The 27,279-nt window shown below is 36.8% G+C and overlaps 1 protein-coding gene across 1 annotated transcript; it reads right to left on the reverse strand.

The window, feature by feature from the left end:
* Window positions 1–3,686: 3,686 nt before the first annotated feature.
* On the reverse strand, window positions 3,687–23,672 carry LOC129749250 (uncharacterized). The gene is made up of 6 exons (XM_055744183.1): window positions 22,500–23,672; window positions 6,589–6,680; window positions 6,398–6,512; window positions 4,442–6,339; window positions 4,199–4,326; window positions 3,687–4,129 (listed from the first exon to the last, which is right to left on the reverse strand). Exons 1-6 carry the CDS (start codon window positions 23,089–23,091, stop codon window positions 3,763–3,765), a joined length of 3,192 nt encoding a protein of 1,063 aa, XP_055600158.1. The 5' UTR covers window positions 23,092–23,672; the 3' UTR covers window positions 3,687–3,762.
* Between the last annotated feature and the right edge of the window lie 3,607 nt (window positions 23,673–27,279).

The following is a 27,279-nucleotide window of genomic DNA, read 5'->3' on the forward strand; positions in this document are numbered from 1 at the left end:
TTAGCTAGTTTAGTTTCATAGAATTAGGATGTTTCAAGTATTGCTAGGTTAGGTATCGGTAATGGTATTCGCCTCCCCAATGCTCTAGAAAGTGTGCATTTGCGGTTTATGAATTTCGTTGGCTTATTCTTAAACCAAGCATTTTACAAGAACTAGGGGCTCATTGGACGGGAATGCTGTTTTGACAAATATGATATTTCAGTTTGTAATACACTTTTGACATTTGTTTTTATTTATTTATTAATTTTGGTAGATCTTTACATTTTTCGGTTAGGATTGAAATTCATAAATCGAAGTTTAAAATAGAAAATATGCTTTCGATAAGCAAGAATGAGTAGATAGTTCAGATCATTTATTTCGGGCATTTAAAAACAAGCACACGGTTTATTTGAATTGAACTCCTATCGTGTAGATTGAGTATTAAAGTTTGTTTGAGAATTTGACCACACTTGGTGATAAGGTTTTAAAGAACAGCAAATTTAGAAAATGAAAGGCAAAAATTAGGGAAAAACAGCAAATAACATTTCAATTAATTCATTCAAAAACTAATTCCTTCCTTTATATTTATATTTCTCTTTCCTCTCCTTTTCTCTTTCTTTTATTTTCATATACGCATACGATTCGGAGTCATCTGATGACTGAAAAACCCCGAGACAACTATCACGAAACCCATCACACATACCAGTGGAATTGGGGCGGAGCCACGGAGCAGACGTTCAACAGACGACGACGAAGGAAGGAAAAACATATAAGATAAGTTAAAATGATTCCTTTAATAACACAAAAATTAAATGTAGTTAGCTGCGTGGGGAGTATGTAGAGGCCAGTCTCGAACCCGCCCATGTCCTTCCTCCAACTGGTATCGGGAGGGGTTGGTTTATTATCTTGAACTGCATTTTATCCATATTCCATGGATATAATGAAGTGCTTGATGGTCTAACCAACGTCTCAAGATCGCTTACTATTCTACGCTGCCTCTCTAAACTTTAAATTTTCTTCTCCAAACTATTCTAATTTTCATTTCCAGCGTCAGCTCCCCGAGCTATTTAAACGCCACGAAAAAAAAAAACTGATTATAGTTTTCTCTCCATTACAGCAAGGTCAGGTTTTTCGCAGCGGCTGATATCCGGCCAGTGATTACCCGGAGAAACTTTTGTCAGAACAATTCAAGTGTGCAGGATGCTGACCGAAAAATTATGATTTCCGGAACCATTCGAGGATGCTGATCATGCTGATTCGAAAAACATCCCCGTGCTGGGAATCATCGGATGCAACAACAATTCCAGCCTGACGCTTTCCGAATGGTTTTTTATGTTCAGTTTTGGAAATAAATGTGAATTAAAAATGATACATGTTGCGTATTTATTCAAGACAAAAGCAAAAACCTTAATATTTAGAAAAAATATCAATATTTACGATAATAAATTTTAAAATTTACATCCCTGTGTATTTTTACACGACGGATTTTGTGATCCAATCTCGTGCATTGATTTCGATCTAAATTTACACGCCTCAAAAATTACATCCTCGAAAAAAATACACCGTGATAGAATTTTACATCAAAATCGATGTTCCGTTTTCGTGCATCGTTTTCGATCTAAATTTACACGAATTTTTCTTGCTGTGTGGAATCCCAGGTAGTCTAAATCTCTTTACATCTTTACAGAAACATAAAAAAAAACAACTAGGTTCTCAAATGACGAAAATATTATATCTTTTGAGCACCGGGAAATAAGCTCTTATGATATGATCATTAAACCATCTTGATCATAATGTATGCACTGCAACATGATTTAGGAGAGATAAGGGCATAACGAGCATCCGGGGCATAAAAAGCACTCCTGTTTTCTACAAAAGTACGTATTTTCTTAAATTAATTTTCATGAGGATTTGTTTCGTACTACCTATAGTATTAATTTTTCACCAAAAAAGAAATATCCTTATATCTTTACAGAAATTTTATATAAGAATCAGCTAGGTTCTCAAGTGACGAAAATATTATAATTTTTGAGCACCACAAAATAAGCTTTTATGAGCTTTAAATCATCTTGATTTGAAATGTACGCACAGTGACAAGATTTACACATTGTTTCTCAATTTTCACCATCATGAAAGTTTTGATTTTTCACTCTAATCGATTTTAAAAAAGGTAAACCCAAATAAGGTAAAACTTACCTCGTAGCGAGGTGAAGTTGACCTGGATTGAGCTAAACAAAATGGTACAATTCATCTCGTAAAAAAGTAACTATTTTCCAAACCCATTTATTGAGGTTAGGCTGTTTTGAATGTGATAACGCAATGCAGAAGGACTAGCGGCCATGGTGGCTCGGGAGAACGCGAAAGCCGAATTGTCACGAGCCTGGCAAAGAGAGGACTTGCCTCAACAAAAATGGGGATACGTTCCAAATATTAATATAAGGTGAAAGTCCCAACTTATTTAAAATAAATATCAAATTTTGAATGAATTTTGTTTTATTTTTTATTGAGGAAACCAATCAAACGAACTGGAATTTACCTTTTAAATCAGAGAATGGGAAAACGGTATTGTTAACTATTTTGCTAGGTGAATGCGAAAAAGGTAAAATTTACCTTTTTGCTAGGTGAATTCAAAAAAGGTAAAATTTACCTCGAAAGAAGGGTGGAAAAAAATCACCTCACAAAAAGGTAAATTTAACTTTTTTCTATTTTCCGTGTACAAACAGTCCTACACAGCAAAAAATTTCTAATAGTATACGGAATCTAAAGCATGAGTAGTCTAATTTTTTACAAGTGTAATTCGAAGAAATATATATGGGAATACGAAAATTTTTTTTTGAGTCGAAAAAAAATTCTCAGTATGAATTACACTAGGCCAAAAATTTGAAAAATAAGGCTTTTTCCACATTCCATATTTTTCAGATTCAAGTTGTTTTTTTTTTTGTACCTTTCAACACTTAAAGTAATTTTTTTTTAATTGAACGTAATCTCGAAGATAGAAATATTATTTCCATCGAAAAAAAAAATGACTTTTAAGCTTAATGTGAAATTTAGAACAGTTTTAATTAATTGTTGCAAATTTGTAACTTTATGAAACGAAGGGTTAAGTGTCTGAATACGATCCAGTGATGCAACTCACATATTATAAGTATTTTGTGAGATTAAATGAGCGTTTTTCTTGGAGTTGCCACTATGCCTTTATCTCCCCTACATTTTTTCTTGTGTTTCTGTCTGGTCTACTACAAATAAAAAAAAAACAGGCTGTTTATATTTATTTTTCCTTATGAAGTAGCTGTGCACCCCTTCTTGTCTCGGAAACTGAATCAAGTCGGTTTTTACGTTTGTCCCGTAATCCATAAAGATACAGTCGAATTTGGTCGCTAACTGATTATTCAGGGCAGGAGGGAATTCCTGGTGCACGTGGAGAATTTCTAAACACCTCCGCTCTTGCGTAGAGGATATTTCGCCAGCTGGAGAGTGTGCGCCGAAAACAAAGTATACAAATCATTCTAAACACCTGTGCCAACATAATACAAGGGTTTCATTTATTAGCAAATAATTGATTATCGGATTTATGCAACGTTGAAGTTAAGCACTGTTTGGTCGTTTCACCCTTGACTTTCAATTCACATAAATTAAACTTTTGAATCTTATTTTAAGATTTAATTGAATAAAATCCAAACTAAACATTTATATCCAAACTCATCCAGTTAAATATCACAGTTTATTTACTTGATACGTATTTTAATCCAATTTTTTTAATCTAAACAACCAATTATTTTAATACTAAGCCGTACTTTCCATACTACCACAACCATCTCTTTTCTCGGAATCATGATGACTTCTACAGCCCGTATCCGGCTCCCAGGCAGTGGCACTGTCGTTGATGGCCTTGCGCAATCGTTTCCAGAAAAGCTTCCTTTCTTCGGCCAAAAGCTGTGCGTCCTTCTCGCGCCGGGACGCCAATTTCTTCTGCTTCTTGGTTGTCTCGCTTCCAGGTTTAGATTTTTTTGTACTATCATCACCGGTAGCCCCTGGCCATATTATGTAGGTTTTTGTTTTCATCAGATAGTGAAGCGTTTTGGGGCGCTTGCTTCTGGGAATATCCTCCAAGAGCACCAGTATGAGCTGCTCTCTTCTCGTTTCCAGCAATCTGAGGAAGAGATGCAAAATCTGTTGTTAGTATAAGGTTGGGTTTTTTTTTTTTTTCAATAGCAATTACCTATGTTGCGCTAAATGCATCTCGAACTGACACCATTGACTCAGTATGAAACTCTCGGATATAACCAGTAGGAGGGCTCGCGATTTATCCATGCTGGAAATGATGTTTTCCAAAATGCTTATTCCGACCTTGAAGGAAAGAAGAGGAATAAAGATAAAATAAATTTCAGTCATCTAATGCCCAAGAAATACCATATAATTTACCTAACTAAATTTTGAGAGCATATCAAGAAAAGCTAAGTACCTTGAAATCCCGCTCGTGCAAACATACGCTGATGTCCTCGGTTTTCTCCACATTAGGTAGCAGCTCGTCGAGAACCCATTGGCGATCCTGCTCCGAATAGCTGACAAACACATCGTACATGTAGCCAGTTGTAACGGTGTTCAAACTTTCCTTGCGCAATAGGGATTCATTCTTTTGTCGCATCATGCTCAAAATGGTAGCGTTCTTGACGATTATGCAAAAATATTTCACATGTTCCCACTTAGAGATGTAGATAATTATTGCAAGAAGCGCAAATCCAAAGAATATCAACGAAAATTTGATTATATTGGCCGTTGTCGGATTGTAGCCGGTTCCTAAGCCTAGGTTGTTCAGGAATGTGCGATCCAGGGTGCAGCGTTCTTGTTCGAATAAGTCGAATTCGGCATCCTCTAGGTCGATACACTTGTAGCGTTCCTCGTCGTAGTCAATAATTTGTATGTGCAGACCATTCAAAGGACCAACCAAGTCATTCGTTTCGGAGTCATCTTGGCCTGTTGATTGTTGTTCATCGGGGTCTTCTGTTGCATAGCCGCTACAATTCACCGGAATCAGTCCAGATTGAAAACGTGCCTCGATATTTTTGCGATACACTCGGACCGCAGGTTGTTTGGTATATTTCTCGAGTGATTTTTGGAATTTCATGCTGCTATCGTAAATACTGGATACGTAGCTGTGTACCACCCGAAACAGTACGTCGTATTCGTTAGATGATTTGTGCAGATGCTGTGCTGGAGTTGTCAGATACTCTTCAGTAGTATACTCTTCGGTAGTATACTCCTCAGTAGGATCTAAAGTTGTCGTCTTTTTACCTTTCAACTTTGCAATTGTGCTGGTATTTGCTTCAGATTCGGCTGACGTACTGGAAGTGACGATCTCCATGTTCATTTCATTCTCGATTCCGCTTTCAGTAGTGCCTCCTCGAATCCCAGGTGAGGTACTTTGAGAATTATTGATCATCATATTCAGCAAACATGATATACTTTGTGAGTTTTGAGCTGCTAGCTCGACAAACTCTCTCAATAAACAATGACAAACGAAATTATTGTTCCCAATTGCTAAAAAATCAACGCTTGCAAAGTCGTACAGCATCTCTGTGGTAAGAACATTGATATTGTTATCTGACAGATCGAGTATGAAAAGATCTGCGTTATACTCGAATACACGTTGATGCCAATTGCTCACGTGATTATTTCTGAGATCTAAAATTTCTAAGTCTACCAAGTTAGCAAACGTGTCGTTCCTTAGTTGATTTATGTTATTGGAAGATAGCAGCAACACCTTCAAGCTGACCATTCGATGCAGCCAGTCCAGATGTTTCACCGTAGAATTTTCGCATACCAATATCTCCAAATTGAAATTAAAAGCTCGAGAGCCGTTACTATCATGGTGGATCGCGGTTGTTATGCCTGGATTTCCAGAAATATCCAACACCTGTAACGCTCCATTAAACATTGATCCAACAATGATGGCGATCCCAGTGTAACACAGACTCAATTGTTCAACTGCGACATTGCGAAATGCTCGGGAACTACTTGGCAGTAGTTTGGTATGCGAAATGTCCAAGAACGATAGATTGGTCAATGGAAGGAATACGTCCTCACTCAAATCCAATCCTTCTGTTAGCGAACTGTATGGATCGGTTTGAATATCTGTGGAATATCGTGGAACTACACTCGAGCCAATGTATGATAGATCCAAGTGCCGCAACCGGCTCAATCCTGTGAAATGTCCCGCGTTAAGTCTGCACAGATTGTTGTGGGCTAAGAACAGCTTTACCAAACTAGGTGTATTACTGAAAACGTTAATATTCAGAATGCTGAGGCCACAATTCCTCAAATCCAATACGCGCAAATTGTGCAGAGCGGGCAAGTTCAGAGCTAAAAAGAAAACAAGTTAGCTTCCTTTCAACAAGTATTGACGTTATATCTCGCTTACGGTTAAGTGCATTGCCCATTAACGAAAAGAACAATAGAGTGTCGTTGACCAGCGACAGTTCGAAGGCGGGAATCATATTCAGACCACTGTACGCCAGGCTCAGAAATACGAGTTGCTGTAAATTGTATATCTCGTTGATAAGAGCAATACACAAGCTACTTAATATGCAATTTAAGGCGCAATAAACTTACCCGTGAAACACTTGGCCTAAGAAAGTTTCGTATTTCGTGCCCAATGTTGAAGGATCCACTGTTGGACAGGTCCAGATAATTTTTCCTCAATCCTAAAATAAGTGAGAGCAATAAAAAACGATTTACCTATACATAATCAAATCTGCGCTGGTCAAGTCCAATCTGATGGGCGGTCCTGTCCTTGTAGCGCTAATTGTGAAGCTATTTCGTCAGTAATCTGTCTGGCTAATCAATTTATTATTCGGGGTTCGGTTCGTTCATCAAACAGATTAGGGAAGTCAGCGGAAGCGATAATGGAAATCAGTTGGACTGGGTGTGCCATTATTGATTTTACCATTCATGTTCAGGCGATTTTCGCCTGTAATTTCAGATTTTTATCATTCGATCAACTGATCAGTTTTGAACAATAACCGAAAATTGTTTTATTGCAGATAGAATTTTAATCCTAGACATTTAAAGCCATCGATAATCTCACAGCAGCTATACTACTTAATTTGCCGAAAAACTGCTCTTAGATTTGAGAATAGAAAATTATAGTTTTGCAGGGTAGCCACCCAGTCGAAAAAGGTCGAAACAAGTGGAATTTGACAGTTGATCACCAGTCTCTTTCCAATTGACTTCGACCGATTTCTACCAGGTCGAAACGAATCCTACTACCGATCTGGATCGGTTTCGATTAGTTTGAGCTTGCTTCATTGACTGACTAGTTTCGACCAAAACATTGGCTCATTGATCAACTACCATTTGACAGAAACCATGTTGAAACTCGAGCAGACTTTGATGCCTGAATCGATAGCAAACAGTCACCAAAATGAGCTATAAAGGCCAAAATGATAGCATTTTTTTATATTAGATTGATAATATATATAATTGATAATAAAATAAGGCATAACTAAGGTTTCGAATTTACTATATTGATAGCAAGCTGAGACCAATTTTTGCAATAACACCATAATTGAAGCAAAACTTGCTGTACCAAGGCACCAATGGCCGCGCATTTAAGCTATGATGAATGTTCTCTGTGCCGTACAAAAATCGTTTTTTGTGCGATTCTGAAAAGAAAGGCACTGACACGTAGTAAAACTTACGTACTTTAAGGGAAAAATTTAAAAGCGAGAGATTTTCCATTGTAACGTCACAAAAAACGCGAATTTGTAAAAAGTGTTGGTGTACCAATGGCCGCCCAAGTAACACAGATTATGCCAACTAGCATTAGGAAGTTTTATTATGGTTTAATTATGGCATTTTTTTGTGCAGCTCGTTTTATGACGGTTTTATTATGGTCATGCAGAATGCTTATATTTTTTTTCGACCATATGTTTGCAGATGGTTTTGAAAACGCTAATAAAACTTTTATTAAACATACTATCTTAGTTATTTTGAAAGAGTTATGAATGCTTTTTTAAAACTATAATAAAACACAAACTTAGAAGTTTGCTCCAAGCTTTCTTTTGCATGTTTTATAATAGCACTCAGTGCCTGATTATTAAACCGCCATAAAACTTAGTGACAGTTCTCGATCAAAATGTCAAAACAGGACACGCTCAGATTAGATAGCACATATTTGAATTGGAACTCCCATTTTTACACATTTTTGGTAAGTTATGCGTGTTGGTTTTGAGTTTAAATTAAAAAAATACATCTTTGAAAACTTGAAATCACCGAAAGTGTTATGAATATCTTTACAATATGAGTATTGAGTGAAAGGGCCCAAATAGTAGGAAAAAAAAGCTTGACGCCATCATTAATTCAAGATGGCGGCTTCCTCTTTTATTTTCAAAGCTGAAAATTACTGAAAATATCGTGAAACCTTCACAATATGGTTATCAGGTGAAAGTAATAAACGAGTAGAAGTCAAATTTCGTTGCCCTTCGCCATCTTAAATCCAAGATGGCGGCTACCACTCAACTTAAAAATACTGTAAATGACTGAAAATCGCATAAAACCTATATTATAGGGGTATAAGTTAAAAGAAATCAACCGGTAGAAGTTGAATTACGCTATCTTACGCCATCTTGAAATCCAAGATGGCGGCTTCCGCTAAACTTTAAAATGTAGTGAATGACTTAAAATGACATGAAACCCAAATCGGTAGTGGGTGAAGGGGTTTACGAGTAGAAGTCGAATATTGCTATCTTACGCCATCTTGAAATCCAAGATGGCAGCTTTCTATAAACTTAAAAAATGCTCTAAATCATTGAATATCGCATGAAACCTCCAAAATATGGATATTTGTCAATTGGGATAAGCTATAAAAAGTTTATTTTTGCATTCTGACGCAATCTTGAAATCCAGGATGGTGGCTTCAGCTGAACTTAAAAATACTGTAAATGAATGAAAATAGCATGAAACTCCCAAATATATTGTATTGGGTGCTAAGGCTAAATGATAGAAGTCAAATATCTCTTTTCGCGTTTCTCTAAAAATCTGTAAGTGACTGAAAATCCCACAAAAACTACCACAATACAGACCCCATTCGTTTTTGGCAACATTCGATTTTGGAAACATCGAATTTGGCACATGTGCCAAAATCAGACGGTTAACAGAAACAACATAACCTTATAGTTTTCGCTAGAATAAGACCAATAAAATTTAGACATAATAGCATGATAGGAATAAAAGAATTACAAAAATGGCAAAAAAAATCAAAAACTATAAACAAAACCCCCTTCACCCGATACCCATTTTGTTGGGGTTTCATGCTATTTCAAGTCATTTACACCATTTTAAAGTTCAGCGGAAGCCGCCATCTTGGATTTCAAGATGGCGTCAAACATCGAAATTTGACTTCAACTCATGATTTATTCCACGGGTCATTCAAAACCAATCCCTTTTCATTCAAAAAGTCTGTCCTCATTTACTGTACTAACGATTAACTCAGAAATGAGGAACTCAACCTTAGCGTGCAATTGGTTGGCTTGCGAGAGAAACGTCAAATCGTAGCTTTTTTTGGGGCCATCATTAAACCATAATAAAACTATGAATTGACTCACGCCATGTTGGTTGCAAAATCGAAGGGCACAAAATGACGCCATGTTGATGGATTCACAATGCAAGCATTGGAAAAAAAATTTTCAGGCCTTTTTCCATCAATTCCATCATGATTGACCATCAGATTTGACGAGGCGCATTTATTTTAAGATACTATTTCATATACATTTTACCTAAAATCTTGACTGGCAGTAGAAAAGAAGCTCAATATATGGTTAAAATATTGGTTTTTTCAGCTATTAATTTTACCAGATCATATCTGAATAATGCAATCATCATTCATCAACCATTATGGTTGCTGGAAAAAATAAAAAAAAAAAACTCCGAGAACTGACAGAACCGAAAAAAAAAAATTTCTAACATGTTTTATAATAGCTTTTTAAAAGCTTTGGTGACCAAAATTGATGACCAACAATTATACGTCTTGATGACGTTTCTAGGGTAGGGCCAAATAGCCTGATTTTGGCTTTATTAGAGTCCAGGTGATGTTATAGAATGCGCTTTAGCTTTTTTATGAAGATTAATGCGATAGTCCAAACGATATTTTGCCGACCATAATAAAGCTAAAATTGTTACTTGGGCGCGCACGCTTATGTTGCTTGTTCCAATCGCCGCTCACAAGTGTACCGATTTGGTTTATTTGGTTTGGTTTAAACAGTGAATAAGGTATCCGAATAGTTTAAAATGTTGTTTACACGGCTCTCAGGCTCATTGCGAATATTCTCAGGTAAGGATTTTCAAAATTTACCCATCAAACACCGTTTTCTTTCCATTGTTTTGTGAAACTAGTCTGGTGCAAAATTAGTATGAGACGCCATTTTTACAAAGCATTATTTGGCCGGAAGATATATTGGAACAATGTTTTCGGTCGCGATTTCGATAAAACATCACAGATTCGGTGAGCTGTCTGAATATCCACGAGGAAACTGACCAACGAAAACTATAGGGGAGAGTGAGGATACTTGATCCCCTTTTCTTATTTTCACCATATCTTTTTGGAAAAATTTAGCAACTCGCCGTCTTTGACATTTTCTGACAGCTTGTAACTTCAAGTTCTATGCTTCAAAAATTAGAACGATACTTGAACCCGTTGATGAACTAGAAGCATTTTCGTGGGAGTAAAAAAATTTCGATTTTTCTGAAGTTAGGGGAGACTTGATCCCCTATTGGAGGAGACTTGATCTTTTATTCAGGAAGCTCTAATCCTTGTATAAAAATCAAACAAAACCCCAAGATAGAATGTCAATTGACTATTTTGGTCATGTTTGTTCTCATTTCACAATTTATAGCAGACATAAGAAGAAAATTGTATAACTTTGTGTCAACGCTAATAACATTGCATACTTAAAGGCGCTTTTTTTATAATTAAGAGAAAATTAATTATTTTTTGCTCTTTTCTTCAGACAATTCTTTGATAAATATTAGTTTTTGGATAAATATTAGTAATTTCGTAATCAGCAATCATAACGATCAATTCAGAAGAAGAATATGCCGTTTGAAAGGGGGATCAATTTTACCCATAATCAACATTTTAGAAAACTTTTTCTGAAAAAAGTTGAGAGTTTTCCATTGCTTTGAAAATATGGCATCATGAAGTTCATTTTACGCTCGAACGATTGATACATTGGAACAAATATTTTTTTCATAATTTTTCCATGTAAGGGACATTTTAAAGTGATGAAAAAAGATCTTCAAGTTACATTTTGTGAAATTTTTCAAACAAAGTTCAATTACTCAAACAATTATTTTGTTAAAAAATTTTAAACTACAAGCATTGTTATTTTGCTCATTTTGGCACATTTTTCTAGAACATTTGATCTTTGTAAAACATTCCAGTATCGAGATATAGCTAAGGAATCAAGTATCCCCAGGGATCAATTATCCTCATTCTCCCCTACAGATCCAAATTGCTATCTAATCTCAAATTTCCAACATTTTGTAGCAACTTTCATTAGATCATCGTTTCCTCTGATATTGTTTCAAAAATTGTGTTTTTTTCAGCCGGTTATACGATGGAAAACATTGATTGGAAAACTTGCCTGTGAATCTTATGCAACCTTTGTGAACTTCCGAAGGACTTCTTTATGTTTGACTGCTGATGAATACTAGAAGACTTTCCGTGCGCGGCGATAGAAACATTCAAAAATTAAGTGTACCAATGGCCGCGTGTACAACGAAATTGTCATTTTTTCCGCAACAGGACCTTCAAACTGTTCACTTTTTTTTCACAATTGATTCATTATACAGCCACAAATAACTTACCTTCGAACATTTTTGCCAAAGTGCTCGAATTCAACACAAAAAAACTGAATTACAAAATAGGACCCGCTTAACTCACTTCGTTAAGGACAACAGACAAAATGGCATGCGGCAAAAACGAGGTTTGTTTTTATTTTTTCCTGACCTCAAAAAGCAAAATAAATTTATTTCTAGTATGGCAAGTGAAAGATACTTAGCGTAGGTATCAAAAAATGCGAAACACAGAAATTTTCGTTGTTGAATTTCGGAGAAATTAATGATTAAAGTCTGCTTCATTTAATATTGGAACAAATTCTTTTGCTCATTGTGGCGCTCCTAGTGGACGGATTTGAAAACTTTTTTCACCCACGTGTCGGGAAATTCATTACCTTTCACCATGTATTTATGTCATAACACCAAACAATAGCATTTTGTAAACAACCGCCATGGAAGCCGAACGGAGAGATCAAATTGTGCACAGTTTTCTTGAAAATCCAGCGTTGTCGGCATCGAAGCTAGCTAAACAGCTTAAAATGCCCAGAAATACCGTATGGCGTGTTATCAAGCAGTACAAGGAAACATTGACGACGGCTCGGAAGCCGCATTCGAAGCGTCGGAGAGGAACTGTCGACCGGAGACTGCGTGGGAAAGTCATCAAGGCCGTCAAGAGGAATCCCAATCTTTCAGACCGCGATTTGGCCAATAAGTTCCAGGCCGCTCACAGTACGGTGCGACGAATTTGTCTCCGGGAAGGAATAAGGTCATTCTGAGCCAGCAAACAGCCAAATCGGACGCTGAAGCAGAACAATGTGGCCAGAATCCGTGCTCGAAAGCTGTACGACCAAGTGCTGACCAAGTTCGACGGATGTATTCTGATGGACGATGAGACCTACGTGAAGGCGGACTTTGGGCAAATCCCAGGTCAAAAATTTTATTTGGCGACGGCTCGGGGGGATGTACCTGCAAAATTTAAGTTCGTGTTTGCGGATAAATTCACCCGCAAGTACATGATTTGGCAGGGGATATGCAGTTGTGGACAGAAAACCAAAGTCTTTCTCACTGACAAGACAATGACATCAGAAGTCTACAAAAAATAGTGCCTACAGAAACGGATTCTGCCGTTTATTCGTGCCCACGACCGTCCAGTAATGTTTTGGCCGGACCTCGCAAGCTGCCATTACAGCAAAACGGTTATGGAATGGTACGCAACGAACGGGGTCAGCGTAATACCGAAGGACCTCAACCCCCCAAACTGCCCCCAGTTCCGGCCGATAGAGAAATACTGGGCAATCACGAAGCGGAGGCTTAAGGCAAAGGGAAAACTTGTTAGGAACATGACTCAAATGAAGAACTGGTGGAATCAAATCGCCAAAACGGTGGACGAAAAGGGTGTGCGCCGCCTAATGTGCCGTATTACGGGAAAAGTACGAGAATTTCTTCGAAACAGCAATGAATATTTTTTTTAATTTTTTTTATGAAAGAGTAAAGAAAAGGCTACATTTGTATGAAAAACAAATAATGAATTCGTTAATAAATGACTGAACTACACGCAATTGTTTGTGTTCCAGTATTAAATGAAGCAGACTTTATGTCATTTATATTGCAATACATTGCGGCGTTACAATGGCCTTATAATGCAATGCACATGTTATGAATATAGCTGCTATGAAAATCGCATGGTAACTTAACACTAAACATACCGACACTTTGTATATACCTATTCATACCGCGAGCGGTCAAATGACGGCAAACACCGTTTTCGCTAAAACTCCCTTGTTTCTCAGCCGATTTCTACAAAAATTTTAGTTTTGAAAAGCTTATAACTCGACTCAAATATGTTTCTCAGACAATTTTCAGCTACAATCAATAACTTTTAAGTTATTTAAAGTCCAAGAAATTTTTTTATGAAAAAACAAGCATCAGGAAAATGGCTGTAAATCAGTTATTAAGTGCTCGAAAAAAATTTCACTTAGTGCCTGAGAAAGCTGAAGTTAAAAGCTGTTGCTATGTTGGACATATGGAAGATTTTTTTAAAAAATTTTAAGATCATGGCCACAAAAAATTTAAAAAAAGTTGTGTAAAACACGTACTTTTCAATCGATCAATCGCCAAAGCTGTTCCTGTTACAGTAGAAAATTTTGAAAAAATAAATTGGAAAGTTGACGTATTTGGCACATTTTGGCATTTTTAGATTTTTAAAATACTAAATACAAAATTTTTGACGGCTTTTCAAAGATAGCTGTTTTTCAAACTTTTTATGAATCTGGATTTTCTGAGACCCAAATTCAGCTTTGCACTAGATTTTGAGTACGTTAACGTAAGGTTTAGGCAATGAAACTATATGCAAAAGAAAGCAAATTTCATGCCGGTTCTAGTGATGTAACTGCATTGGCGGTGCGATGCTTGACAAAAATATAATAAATATATTTCTGAAAGTAAAACCAGAAAATTTGCGCTAAAGCATGGATCACTACAAATCTAGACGCACTGTTTATTATACCATAGCGCTCCTAGTTGTCGGATCTGGAATTTTTTGACAGTACTTTGTTGGGAAATGTTTTCTCTATAAGTGCTGAAAATTTCATTACGATTCGTTTTGTTCCAAAAAAGTTACACGTGATCGAAGCCGCGAGACGAAAATTAACTTTGGACACTCAAGTCAAAAACACGACGTGGTCGGGTTCAAAAATCGCGGAATCGTTAAAAATGGTCAAATCAACCGCTTGTAGCGTTCTCAAACGTTTCCGTGAGATGCATACTATCGATCGGCAGGTTCATACCAAGCGTCATAGTGGAATTTAATATTGGAATTTGCATTTGAAGGTGTTGAGAACGATTAAGGCAAACACAGGGTAGTCGGACTACGACATCGCCAAGAAATTCAACGCCGGCCGGTGCACCGTCAGAAGGATTCATCTGCGCGAAGAAATACGATCCTATCGGGCCAATAAGCAACCAAACCGGACATTGAAGCAGAATTTAGTAGCCAAAGGACGTACCCGGAAGTTATACAACAAGATTGCAACGAAGTTCGACGGATGCTTCCTCATGAATGACGAAACGTACGTAAAGATGGGTTTTGGACAGCTTCCAGGCCAAAATTTTTATAAAGTCACTGCAGTGGTGCACTGCACTGGTCGGGGTGATGTCCCCGGCAAGTTCGAATTCGTTTTTGCCGATAAGTTTGCAAGAAAGTGTTTGATCTGGCAAGGTATTTGCAGCTGCGGATGAAAAACCCCGGGTTTTGTGAAAAACAAGACCATGGACTCCGAAATAAACAAGGAGGAGTGCACGAAACACGTTTTTTTTCCGTACATTAGATCTCACAAAGGACCAGTAAAGTTTTCGCCAGATTTGGCAACCTGCCACTACAGCAAAGAGGTACTACAGTGGTATGGGGCCAACGGGTAGATTTTGTCGAAAAGGACATCAACCCGCCCAACTGCCCTGAATTTCGCCCTATCGAAAAATTTTGGGCAATTGTCAAGCGGAAGATGAAGAAGAATGGTCTGACGACTCGGGATGCAACAGAAATGAAGAGATTGTGGAACAAAATGGCCGCTGAGGTCAGCGAATAGGGTGTCCAAATTATAATGAGTGGTACTCGACGGAAAGTTCGAAAATTCATCAAAATAACATCGGAATATATTTTTATTTTTTTCTCTTTAAAGTGCAATAAACCTTACATTTTGAAAAAAAAAACATTTTTATTTCGTTTACGTAGCTCCGAGATAGACCCGTTTTAATGCGTCAAGATTTGTAGTGATCCATGCTTTAATGCTTGTTTGTTTTTTCGTTTCCTTTCACCCGTCTTCGTGTGCAAAATAGCTTTGAAATATTACCGGCCACTGCGCCCGTCTGCCAAGCAAGAATTTGTGCTGACTTTTCAAAATTCAGAAACTATTGCACTGTTTTATTTATCATATTTTTGTCAAGCATTGTACCGCTAATGCAGTTACATCACTAGAACCGGCAAATTTGCTTTCTTTTGCATATAGTTTTATTGCCTAAACCTTACGTTAACGTATTCAAAATCCAGTGCAAAGCTGAATTTGGGTCTCAGAAAATCTAGATTCATACAAAGTTCGAAAAACAACTACCTTTGAAAAGCCGTCAAAAATTATGTATTTAGTATTTTAAAAATCTAAAGATGGCAAAATGTGCCAAATTACGTCAACTTTCCAATTTATTTTTTCAAAATTTTCTACTGTAACAGGAACAGCTTTGGCGGTTGATTGATTGAAAAGTACGTGTTTTACACAACTTTTTTTAATATTTTTTGAGGCTATGATCTTAGAAAAATTTTTAAAATAATGTTCCATATGTGCAACATATAGCTTCTAACTTCAGCTTTCTCAGGCACTAAGTGGAATTTTTTCGAGCACTTAATAACTGATTTACAGCCATTTTCCTGAAGCATGTTTTTTCATAAAAAATTTCTCGGACTTTATATAACTTAAAAGTTATTGATTGTAGCTGAAAATTGTTTGAGAAACATATTTGAGTCGAGTTATAAGCTTTTCAAAACTATAAATTTTGTAGAAATCGGTTGAGAAACAAGGGAGTTTTAGCGAAAACGGTGTTTGCCGTCATTTGACCGCTCGCGGTATGAATAGGTATACCACATGCGTTATTCGAAAACCACAACACTTAAAAAAAAATTAAAAATGCAAAAATACTTGCATTTCAAAAACAAAAATAGTCCTGTCGTTAAATTTGCAAAAAAAAAAAAACAATTATATAAGGCGTAATCATCGTTCAAAGTTCAAAACCGTCATTTGACCGCCTCCGGTACGTTTAGTGTTAAGATTGCATAAGTGAAGGCGAATATTATTATTATTATTTTTATTTTTTATTATAGTCGTTTTACCATCTTTATTTCATTCGCGACTTTATCAACGTTGCAGTTGGCGGATCGTTATTGAAAAACTTATCCGGTACAACTGTGTTCGATGTTTACTCTTGGGCTCGAACTCGCGGACATCGGCTCAGGAGACAACAGACTTGCCAACTGAGCTATATCACAAGCCCTAGGCGAATATTAAACGAGTTTAACTAGGAATTTTGAATTGCGACAAAAAAAAAATAAACGGAACGGTATTCACCAAAGAAAAATTTATCCCGAGAATAATAGTAGGATGGTTGAATTATAGCAAATTTTGCTATCACTCCTTGAAAGTCAAATTTGCTCTAATTTTGCTTGACATAAGGTTGCTAATGGAAGGGAGCTATGGAAAATCATGGACGAGAACGGCTTTTCCGGGAAGCTGACCAGACTGATCAAGGCGACGATGGATGGAACGCAATGCTGTGTGCGGATTTCGGGTGAATTGTCGAGTTCATTCGAATCGCGCAGGGGGCTTCGACAAGGTGATGCATGATGTTCAACGTGGCGCTAGAAGGTGTTATTCGACGAGCGGTGGGTGAAATGCGGGGCACGATTTTCAACAGATCCAGTCAACTTATCTGCTTTGCCGATGACATTGATATAGTCGGCAGATCATCTGCGGCGGTGGAGGAGATCTGTCGCAAACTGAAACGCGAAGCAGGAAGGATTGGGTTGATGATTAATACGTCCAAGACGAAGTACATGCTGGCCTACGGATCCGAGACCGACCGAACCCGCTTGTCAAGTAATAACAAGGTCACTATCGACGGCGACGAGCTGGAGATAGTCGAAGACTTTGTCTATCTCGGCTCACTGGTGACCGCAGACAATGACACCAGTCGTGAGATCCGGAGGCGAATTATCAGCGGAAGTCGTGCCTACTATGGACTCCACAAGCAACTGCGGTCGAGAAGACTTATCCCTCGCACGAAATGTAACCTGTATATGACGCTCATTAGACCGATTGTTCTCTACGGGCACGAGACATGGATATTGCTCGAGGAGGACCTGCGTCCACTCGGAGTATTCGAGCGACGAGTGTTAAGAACCATCTTTGGCGGCGTACAGGGGAACGGAGTGTGGATGCGAAGGATGAACCACGAGCTCGCGCGACTCTACGGCGAACCCAGTATCCAGAAGGTGGTGAAAGCTGGCCGGATACGCTGGGCGGGACATGTTGCGAGAATGCCTGACGACTGTCCTGCAAAACAGGTGTTCGCTACGAATCCGGTAGGAACAAGACGAGCGAGGTGGTTAGACCAAGTGGAGCGTGATCTGGCGAACGTGGGGTGCCCGAGAAATTGGAGAACAGTTGCCATGGACCGAGTGATTTTTAGGAATTATGTTTGTCAAGTAATGTCGTGAGACGGAATACTATGTAAATAAAATAAAATAATATTATTTAATATAGTTAAATATGCAGAATTCAAACTTACAATTACAATCCTTGGAAACGACGATCCTAAATTGAAAAATCAGAATCAGATACATTATTCGAAATCCATATTCAAATTCAGATTCGCAAGTCTGATAGATTGAAACACAAAACCTCAGAATTTAAATTAAAAATCTCTGAAGGGATTGAGGACTTTTATATAAATTTCACATCTTGGTTTATGAATATTTAAATTCTGAACTTGAATGTGAACTCAGAAATCGTTTTTTTTTGTTCATTTAAGAAATCGTATTGAAATCGGGAAAAGATTCAAAATTGAAATCGCAAGAGATCGCAGATTTACAATTTTGTTTTTGATTCAATTTCAAAATTTTAAATGTTATGCAAAAACAGTTTGTATTCACAACTCAGTTAAAAATTAAGGTTTTAAGTAGAATTTGAATTTATTTGGCAAGATTTCTTTAATTGAAAAAAACTGATTTAAAAGATTTACTTCAAAATTTTAACTAAGCAATTGGTTTTTTCTAAACATTATTTGCTGAAAAAGATACATGTTATTTTAATGTAAGAAATCCGGAGTGAATACCATGTTTCTTAGTGTATTTTTTAACATTATTGATATTGCAGATCCGGACAACTGAAGGTCAACGACTGGCTACGTGTTTCGTGGAATTTAAGGAATCAGCTAACTATCGATTTGTCAGCTTGTAAGACGGAGTACATGGCTCTTTGGGTTATGCTTAAAGCAGAATTAACAAACGATCAACTTCGATGTGCTCTTGTAGTTAATCCAAAGTTACGTTTTTAGCCTTTCGTAGTCAGACGACGCAAGTCGAGACGTCTCGTTTCATGCGTTGGGTGTGTGTCAGCTCTGTAGTATAAGCCTTATTTACATAGTAAGTACGTCAAGAAATGTAGTTCACATCAAGCTAAAATTTCATTATTATATACCTAATGAAGAGTTAATCACCGTCAATTTATTTTTATGAAATTATTTTATCGGCTATATCGGTGAAATTTTATATTCTTTGAGAAAGAATATTTAAGAATTGAAAGCTTATAGATGGATAGAAGATTAGAATAAGGTGAAAGATGTTGAAATGAGCGGAAGGGTAATTTTAATTTGAAAAACTTTTCATCACATTTCATAGTTTTGTTCCTCACGGGCCTACTACCTTGCAGTGCACAGTGGTCCAGAAATGAAATTTAGCGGGAAACAATTATTTGCGCTCTTGCGTTAGGTTTAAGACATTTGGTGTCCAAGACAAAGTTGTACAACATCACAAGGCGCTATTTCTGATTGAAACATTTTTAGGGTGGTTCATAAAACTCCTTAGATACGAAAATTATTTTTTTACTGTAAGGAGATAGTGCTGTATTATGTTCAGCAATTATGTAGAACAACATAATTGATGAAACTTTGTAGAACCCTTTGAATGTCTATCTATTAACGTTTAGGTTTTATGATGATTTTCCGTGTACAAGTTAGGGTGGTCCTACAAAAACAAGTTTTTTTGTTATAACTTTGTTGAGTATCAACCTATCAAAATCATGTGTTCGGCAAGTATTTAGCAAATCATTATGCGCATCTTTTGTAGAAAACAGATTTCTAATATCTGCTTTTGATTCGCAGTTATCATGAATTTTGTGTTCAAAAATGGCCGTTTTGTATGAGCCATAACTTCAAATGGAGCAAACCAAAAAATTCAAACTTTAATTTGTTAGAAAGAACATGTTAAAATCTACATTATATCAAAAAACTGGAGAGGTGTTTTTTGTTTAAAGCTTTTTATTTACATTTGAACTTGACCAAAATTGTCATTTTTCATTTAACAAAATATATCATTTTTGCTCTGCGACATGGAATCCTTCTTTGCTTGTGCACCCTTAGTCAATAATTCTAAATTTTTTACCACTACAAAAGCAGAGTTTCCTATTCATAACCTTTTGTAAAAATTTTGAAAGACTAACATAGCCAGAGGGGCACAAATGAAAAAAATGAGGATTCTTGATTATTAATGTATAGAACCATAAACTGAAAACAATGAAATACTAACTACCCAACAAGAAAGTCTTGAATTGTATTTTTCTTAGAAGAAGTTATTATTCACTTATGTCCTTTTGACTGTGAAAGCCAGTTTTGGTTTCTCCGGTGATCATTTTGATCAAACCCAAGTAAACCACAGTTCAAGAGTTTCGATTATTCGTGATGAACGTTCAAATGAAAGTTATATCCGTTCACTGGCTGAAGGGGTCTAGTGAAAAAGATGTGGTTGAAGCTCTGTTAAAAATGGATCCGAAGCTTTCGAGATTAACATTGAAAAAGAAATTAATTATTTAAATTAATTTGGTGGATCATACAGAGGAAAGGTTGTTGAAATATTTACAATATGATTCTACATTTCCGGAAAAAATGCTTCAACTGGTTTTCAAATGGGGAGCATATGGTAGCTCAAACCACAGCAGGTATAAATTTATTTTGAACGAACCTTTATCTTTTAATGTTCAAATTATTTCAATATAGATTTCAATCATTCATTGACGAAGATGATGAAGGAGACATGCGTGAATACAGCGATTCACACATTTTCGCGGTTTCTCTTGTTCCGTTACGTCTCGTAGATAAATGTAATGGGATACAAAACGTTATCTGGAGTAACGATTGCCCATCTTCAGTGAGTTTGTGCAGACCTATTAGGCTCATTTTTGCTAAGGAAAGTGCAGATCTAACAAGATTCGTTGGAAATGTTCATGAAGATCGCAGATCGTCTTTGTATGGACAAACCCACTTTTAGAGTCAGGACAACCAATATAGAAGTGAATGAACGGCGTCAAAGTCTTCGGAACATACTAAAAGAACAACTGAACTTATGTATTGATGAGCCTAGGGTCACCGGTGGGAATTCCAATACAGGAAATATTGCCAGGAAATTCTTCGAGAAACGGATTGAAGTTGCACAAATTACGGGACTGAATGTTCAGCTTTTGGAAAAGTTTTACGTGATTTTAACTATTATCAACAGAAGCTCGTTTGAAGGGTATGCTGAAGAAACTCGGGTGCTTTATAACAATTTATATAGCTGGTATCCCGTTTCTCCAACCGTACACAAATTGTTAGCGCATGGAGCAGCAGTCATAAAACATCATATTTTACCCATAGGCATGTATTCGTAAGAAGCTGGTGAAACAAGAAACAGAAGTTTACGAAGATTTCGAGGAAACCACTCCAGAAAGTTCGATCGTGTGGTTAGTCTGGAGGATGTTTTTAAAAGACTCCTCCTGACATCAGATCCGTACCTCTCCCTATCCAATAGAAAATATATGAAATATTCAAAAATCAGCCTTCCTGAATGCAGCCGTCATTTGACCTGTGACCCCTAACGCGTTTTTTTTATTAGTTTCATTATTGCTAGAATATAAGTGTTTTTTTTTGTTTCTATGAATTTTTTATTGATTTCTCAAATAAACATTTTTTTTTCAGTTTTTCCGTTTCTGTTAAATATAATGATGATAGAAATGTTACGATGTGTACGGTTATTCCTCACGCAGCCAAAAGTAGTCAAAAATAATAAAGAAAGGTTATATGAAAAATGGCAATTTTGGTCAAGTTCAAATGTAAATAAAATGCTTTAAACAAAAAACACCTCTCCAGTTTTTTAATATAATGTAGATTTTAACATGTTCTTTCTAACGAATTAAAGTTTGAATTTTTTGGTTTGCTCCATTTGAAGTTATGGCTCATACAAAACGGCCATTTTTGAACACAAAATTCATGATAACTGCGAATCAAAAGCAGATATTAGAAATCTGTTTTCTACAAAAGATGCGCATAATGATTTGCTAAATACTTGCCGAACACATGATTTTGATAGGTTGATACTCAACAAAGTTATAACAAAAAAACTTGTTTTTGTAGGACCACCCTAACTTGTACACGGAAAATCATCATAAAACCTAAACGTTAATAGATAGACATTCAAAGGGTGCTACAAAGTTTCATCAATTATGTTGTTCTACATAATTGCTGAACATAATATAGCACTATCTCCTTACAGTAAAAAAATAATTTTCGTATCTAAGATGTTTTATGAACCACCCTAAAAATGTTTCAATCAAAAATAGCGCCTTGTGATGTTGTACAACTTTGTCTTGGACACCAAATGTCTTAAACCTAAGGCAAGAGCGCAAATAATTGTTTCCCGCTAAATTTCATTTCTGGACCACTGTGCAGTGGTTGATAGCGGATAGAATTGTAGCAACCACCACACAATAGTAGGCCAAGCGTGGTTCGTCCCACAAGCGGAAACTTGCAGTAACGAACGAAATTTCACCGATATAGCCGATAAAATAATTTCATAAAAATATATACCTAATCTTTACGATAAAAGAATAACTTACTTCTGTTCTGCGTATTGATCGTTCCATTTCTATTGAGCCAGTGGGCCAGATAGTTGTGTGCCTGGCCGAGGATACACTCCAGGTTATCCTTTTGTTCGCCACTGGTTTGTATTCTTGTTTTGAGTATGTCCTCTCGGATTGCTTCCAACAATGCATCTTCGCCATCTGCACCCCAATCTAGGGGCTCATAAAGATTGTAATTACCGCCTGTCTGAGGAGGAGTCCGCAAACCTACCAATCGATGATAAAACTCATTCGACGCCGTTCGGTTAGCGTTAACGGCTCCTGAGTGCCGATTCGACCTTATCGACGCGGGTTTAGCAGTGGATGGTGTTGTGATGGTAGACGACTCTTTCCCAGGCACTCGACCGAAATATTCTTCCAGTTTGTGCTTGGCACGAAGCACTTCGTCATTATCTTGGCTCTCATGATTGGCTACAGAACTTAGGACGTCACTGTTGGCCGGATTAGGCAAACCCTCAGCCAAAACGCACAACTTGATACTCACGAGTGCAGATATCAGTAATAGTACAGACATGGAAAGACGATTTTCCCAAGTTCCATTCTCAGTCTTTGGTTTCCTAATAGACATTCCTGGTCCTGAATGACTTAGGAGATTACTAGCGGTTGATAGTTTTTCTTAATTCTTGTTTTGTTATTTTTCCCGAAGCTTAGCCTTTCGATCAAATTTATTGACACGCGTCGTGTTATCGGTAGATTCAATCGATTTTAAAAACGTACGCCCACCAGCTTTCAAAGCGGTACGCCATCTTAATCGGAAACTAGCAGCCACCTACAAGCCTTTAATCTAACGGCACATTTCTTCCTCACTTTGGTTCAGGCGGTTCCATAGAGTATAACGCTATCCTCAGTTTTCCGTTATCATTCAATCAATATTTTGATACAATCATCTTATCGGTGCACACTTTCACGCTTGAATCTTAACATTAAAAAATGGTTACAAACTGTTGAGACCTAATTCACTTTCAACAGCTCGAAAAGGCTTCCCTAGCTTCAACGGAAACTTGTTTTCATTGCAATCGAATCTTCCAATGACTTAAAGTATCACGCAGTTACCTAACCCCACGAAAAATGTCCGTTAGTTCGTATCCGGCGCAAACGTCCAGTCGCAATTAGAGTCGCGAAAACAATGATGATCCGACGAAATCGAACGAAAGGATTCGTCGATACCGCCGCCTGAATGTATTATCGACAGGTCGTCAGCTGTAGGTGTAATAAAACTCTTATGTCGAGGTCTTATCTCGCCAAACGAAAGCACGGCTAATCTCCGCGAGGTGTTGATTTTAGCCACCACAACACACGATACCAATATGGCTGGACGAAGACTAGCTGGTTTCATCCAAATCAAACAAGCCGAAAATGCTTAGATGTACAGTACATATACATCAAAAGATTTTTCCTTTGAATATATTTTGTCTTTTAGTTCAAAGTGTCGAGATTATTTAGATGAAACATGAAACATCAATCTGGGTATTGTTGTTCTAAGAACCGGATTTCCGGTTGAGATTCAAATATCATCCATTCATGTTCCCCAATTTAATGTTAAGATAACAGATCAACACTTCAGATTCAGTTTTTTTTTATTGAGATTTCATAGAAGGCTTTCCGATTTAGATTTTAGATTCAGACTAAATTTTAGTTTTATGTTCAAAACCAGATTCAGAATATATATATATATGTAAGTCAATAAAGATTTCATATGTTAGAATTCAGGAACAGATTTAGATTTAAGCTTCCGGTCTTTCGGTAGGACTGATTAAAAATACGGATTTCATGAACTTTATTGCCTTTGCTGACTTCTTTTTTAAACCGACTTTTACAGATCGATATTGAGAAGCTTAAAACTTGAATCAGGCATACCTCATTGGTAATTTGAACTGAGTTGAGATTTACCTCTGTTCTAAGAAATTAATTTGAAAAGGCAGGCAAAGTCAAAATGCAGATGCAGCATCTGCATCATTTAAGGTGCAAAGAATTTTAAAATCGGTGCCGGAACTTGAAAGTTGAACAACGGTTCATTGGAAAGCACATTTACTGACAATGCGACAAATGCACAGAAAAGATACCAATGTTGGTAAACTGCCTGTTTTAAACTTTTAATGTTGTAGGGGAGATGAGGGCATAACGAGCACCCAGGGCATAATAAGCACTCCTTTTTTCTACATAAGTACGTATTTTCTTAAACAAATTTTCATAAGGACTTGTTTCGTACTACCTGTAGTATTAATTTTTCACCAAAAAAGAAATATCATTTTCATCTTTACAGAAATCTTAATAAATAATCAGGTAGGTTCTCAAGTGACGAATATATTATAATTTTTGAGCACCACCAAATAAGCTTTTATGACCTTTAAATCATCTTGATCTGAAATGTACGCACTGCAACATGATCTACACATTGTTTCTCAATTTTCAGCATCATAAAGTTTTTGATTTTTTACTTTAATCAATTTTAAAACGCGTTTTTACTGTAAATTTTTCACAGAGCACTATCAATGAAGGCATAATGAGCGTTTTCTGCCGGGGAATCTAGCAGCGAATTCGACTCGATGAAGTCAACTGAATAATAGAGCTACAGCTTAACTTGTTTCGTCTGTCGATTTGGCCTATTGGTAAGGTGTCGGAGAGGTTATCAGTAGACTCGAGTTCGATTCCTGTTTGAGGGGATTTTTTTTTGCACATACCATTCATTATTGATTTTTTTTATTGTTACATTATACGGCTAATAGCATCAAAGCATCATCCGTCAAACAAAACACCAGAAACATAATGTATGATCATGTGTTAATTCTTTGAATTCTACAAACAGACCTAGATTATTTTGTTATTGCTTTGTTTGATGAATCTACGCCTTACCGTTTAGTGCGATCATGATCATGAATGATAAATGAAAAAAAATCCCCTCCATCAGTAATTGAACCCGAGCCTACTGATTACCTCTCCGACATCTAACCAATAGGCCAAATCGTCAGACGATACAAGTTAAGCTGTAGCTCTATTATTCAGTTGACTTCATCGAATCGAATTCGCTGCTAGATTCCCCGGTAGAAAACGCTCATTATGCCTTCATTATTAGTGCTCATACTGCCTCGGGGGGTTTCTCATTATGCCTCTAAAGTGACTGGTTTTCAGCTTTCGGCAAAAATTTTTAAAATGCATTTTTAAACGCTTTTATCTACTTTTTCAAGTTTCATCCAATCAGGCAATAGACTATTTGAGTGTCTGAACACGAAACAATGACGTAATTCATATATTACAGCTGTTCTCTATGGTTACATAAGCATTTTCCTTCAGGTGGCCTTTATGCCCTCATCTCCCCTACAGCGTTCAGAAATCGAAGAGGAAAACTTTTTTGAGTTTCCTTCAATTTCCTTATCAAATGTAAACTTTGAATGCTGCAGTTTGAGTTGTTATGTGCATTTTGGTTACTTTGAAACAAGATGAAAAGCTCTTAAAGTAACACGTTTTTTTTACCTTTATCCAAAACTGCTGGTAGATCATCGATGCTGCAGAAGCAGTTCAAGTAGAAAGGAGATGATAAGGCCAATCAATCCGTTTGAAGAGGATACGCTCCTGAGATAAGTTTTGGAAGTTGGCGTAAAACCCGTCGTCAATCACATATGGCCATTTTGGACAATTATTGATTACAGTTTCATCAGGCTTAGTGAATTGTAATTTGGATAAAGACGGAAAAGAAAATTTGAAAAGACAAGACAGCCATTACAGGCGCCAGAAGAGTAACGTGAACCCGAAGCACACTTGAGTTTAGAAACAAGACCCTCGACTTAGGTTTCGAAAAACTAGTCAGCTGAATTCTGTAATGCGAAATTATACTCCTATCCACGGTGACTAAATAGCAAAAATATGTAGGTATTTGATTCACACAAAAAAAACTTACGAACAGAACAGCAAAAGAGATTCCAGATTTTTTCAATGGTGAATCTACACGTATTGTCTGTACTGTCGTAGTTATTCTTAGTTGTTTGAGAAATATTAGTTTTAAGTACCTAGTTGTTATCAAATAATGGATTATCTACTTCCGATCGAACGGATAGAGGCATTAACACCAAAAGCAATCGAAGTTTTTCTCTAACGTCCATACAAAGCGGTTGATAAGAGCGTTTATGCCTCAAAGACACATTCCAGCGTGACGTGACGACATTTAGACAGGGTTTTTTATCATACATAATCAATTTTCTAGTTTTTTTCAGCCAACGCACCTCAACAAACTATACATATTCTTAAATGTTATTGGGTGCCCTAATATACCTAATAAGCTAACTTTTGTTTTCCTTTTTTTTGTACCTCTGGGATGATTCATTCCTAATTTTTCTCTTCCGACTTTTGGTTCCGAAGTTATTCAAGGAAAACAAGCGTGAATTTAAAGCAAATGAATCCCAATCTTGCATTGCACTGATTTGATCAAAAATATCAAAAAGTTTTAGAAAAACTAGGTTGAAAACGTGACGTGACGATACAAGCATTTTTGAAAACGTGTTTTTCGTTACAGCGTCATGTCACGCTTTTATTCTTGTTGCTACGGCCCTGAGAGGGTGAAATTAGGGGGAACATCAAACCCATTTTGTGACAGATTAGTTTGACAGTTTGATAGTTAGACAGGTAAGAAGAGAAAGGAGAAAAGAAAAAGTAGGAAAGTCGGAAAAAATTGAAAAACGTGTCTGATAGATTGGTTGGTGAAAATTCTAGTTCTGCTTGAAAATTGTATTCTCTCGTGCCGAAGTGCAGCATTTTCTTAGCT

This window comes from Uranotaenia lowii, chromosome 2, assembly GCF_029784155.1.
Source record: "Uranotaenia lowii strain MFRU-FL chromosome 2, ASM2978415v1, whole genome shotgun sequence".
NCBI lineage: Eukaryota > Metazoa > Arthropoda > Insecta > Diptera > Culicidae > Uranotaenia > Uranotaenia lowii.

Coding starts and splice junctions, on each gene's coding strand:
- LOC129749250 (XM_055744183.1), bottom strand. CDS start 23,091: ATGTCTATTAGGAAACCAAAGACTGAGAATGGAACTTGGGAAAATCGT. Junction 6,681..22,499: donor GATCAATACGCAGAACAGAA/GTAAGTTATTCT, acceptor CACTTATTTTAG/GATTGAGGAAAAATTATCTG. Junction 6,513..6,588: donor TTAGGCCAAGTGTTTCACGG/GTAAGTTTATTG, acceptor TACAATTTACAG/CAACTCGTATTTCTGAGCCT.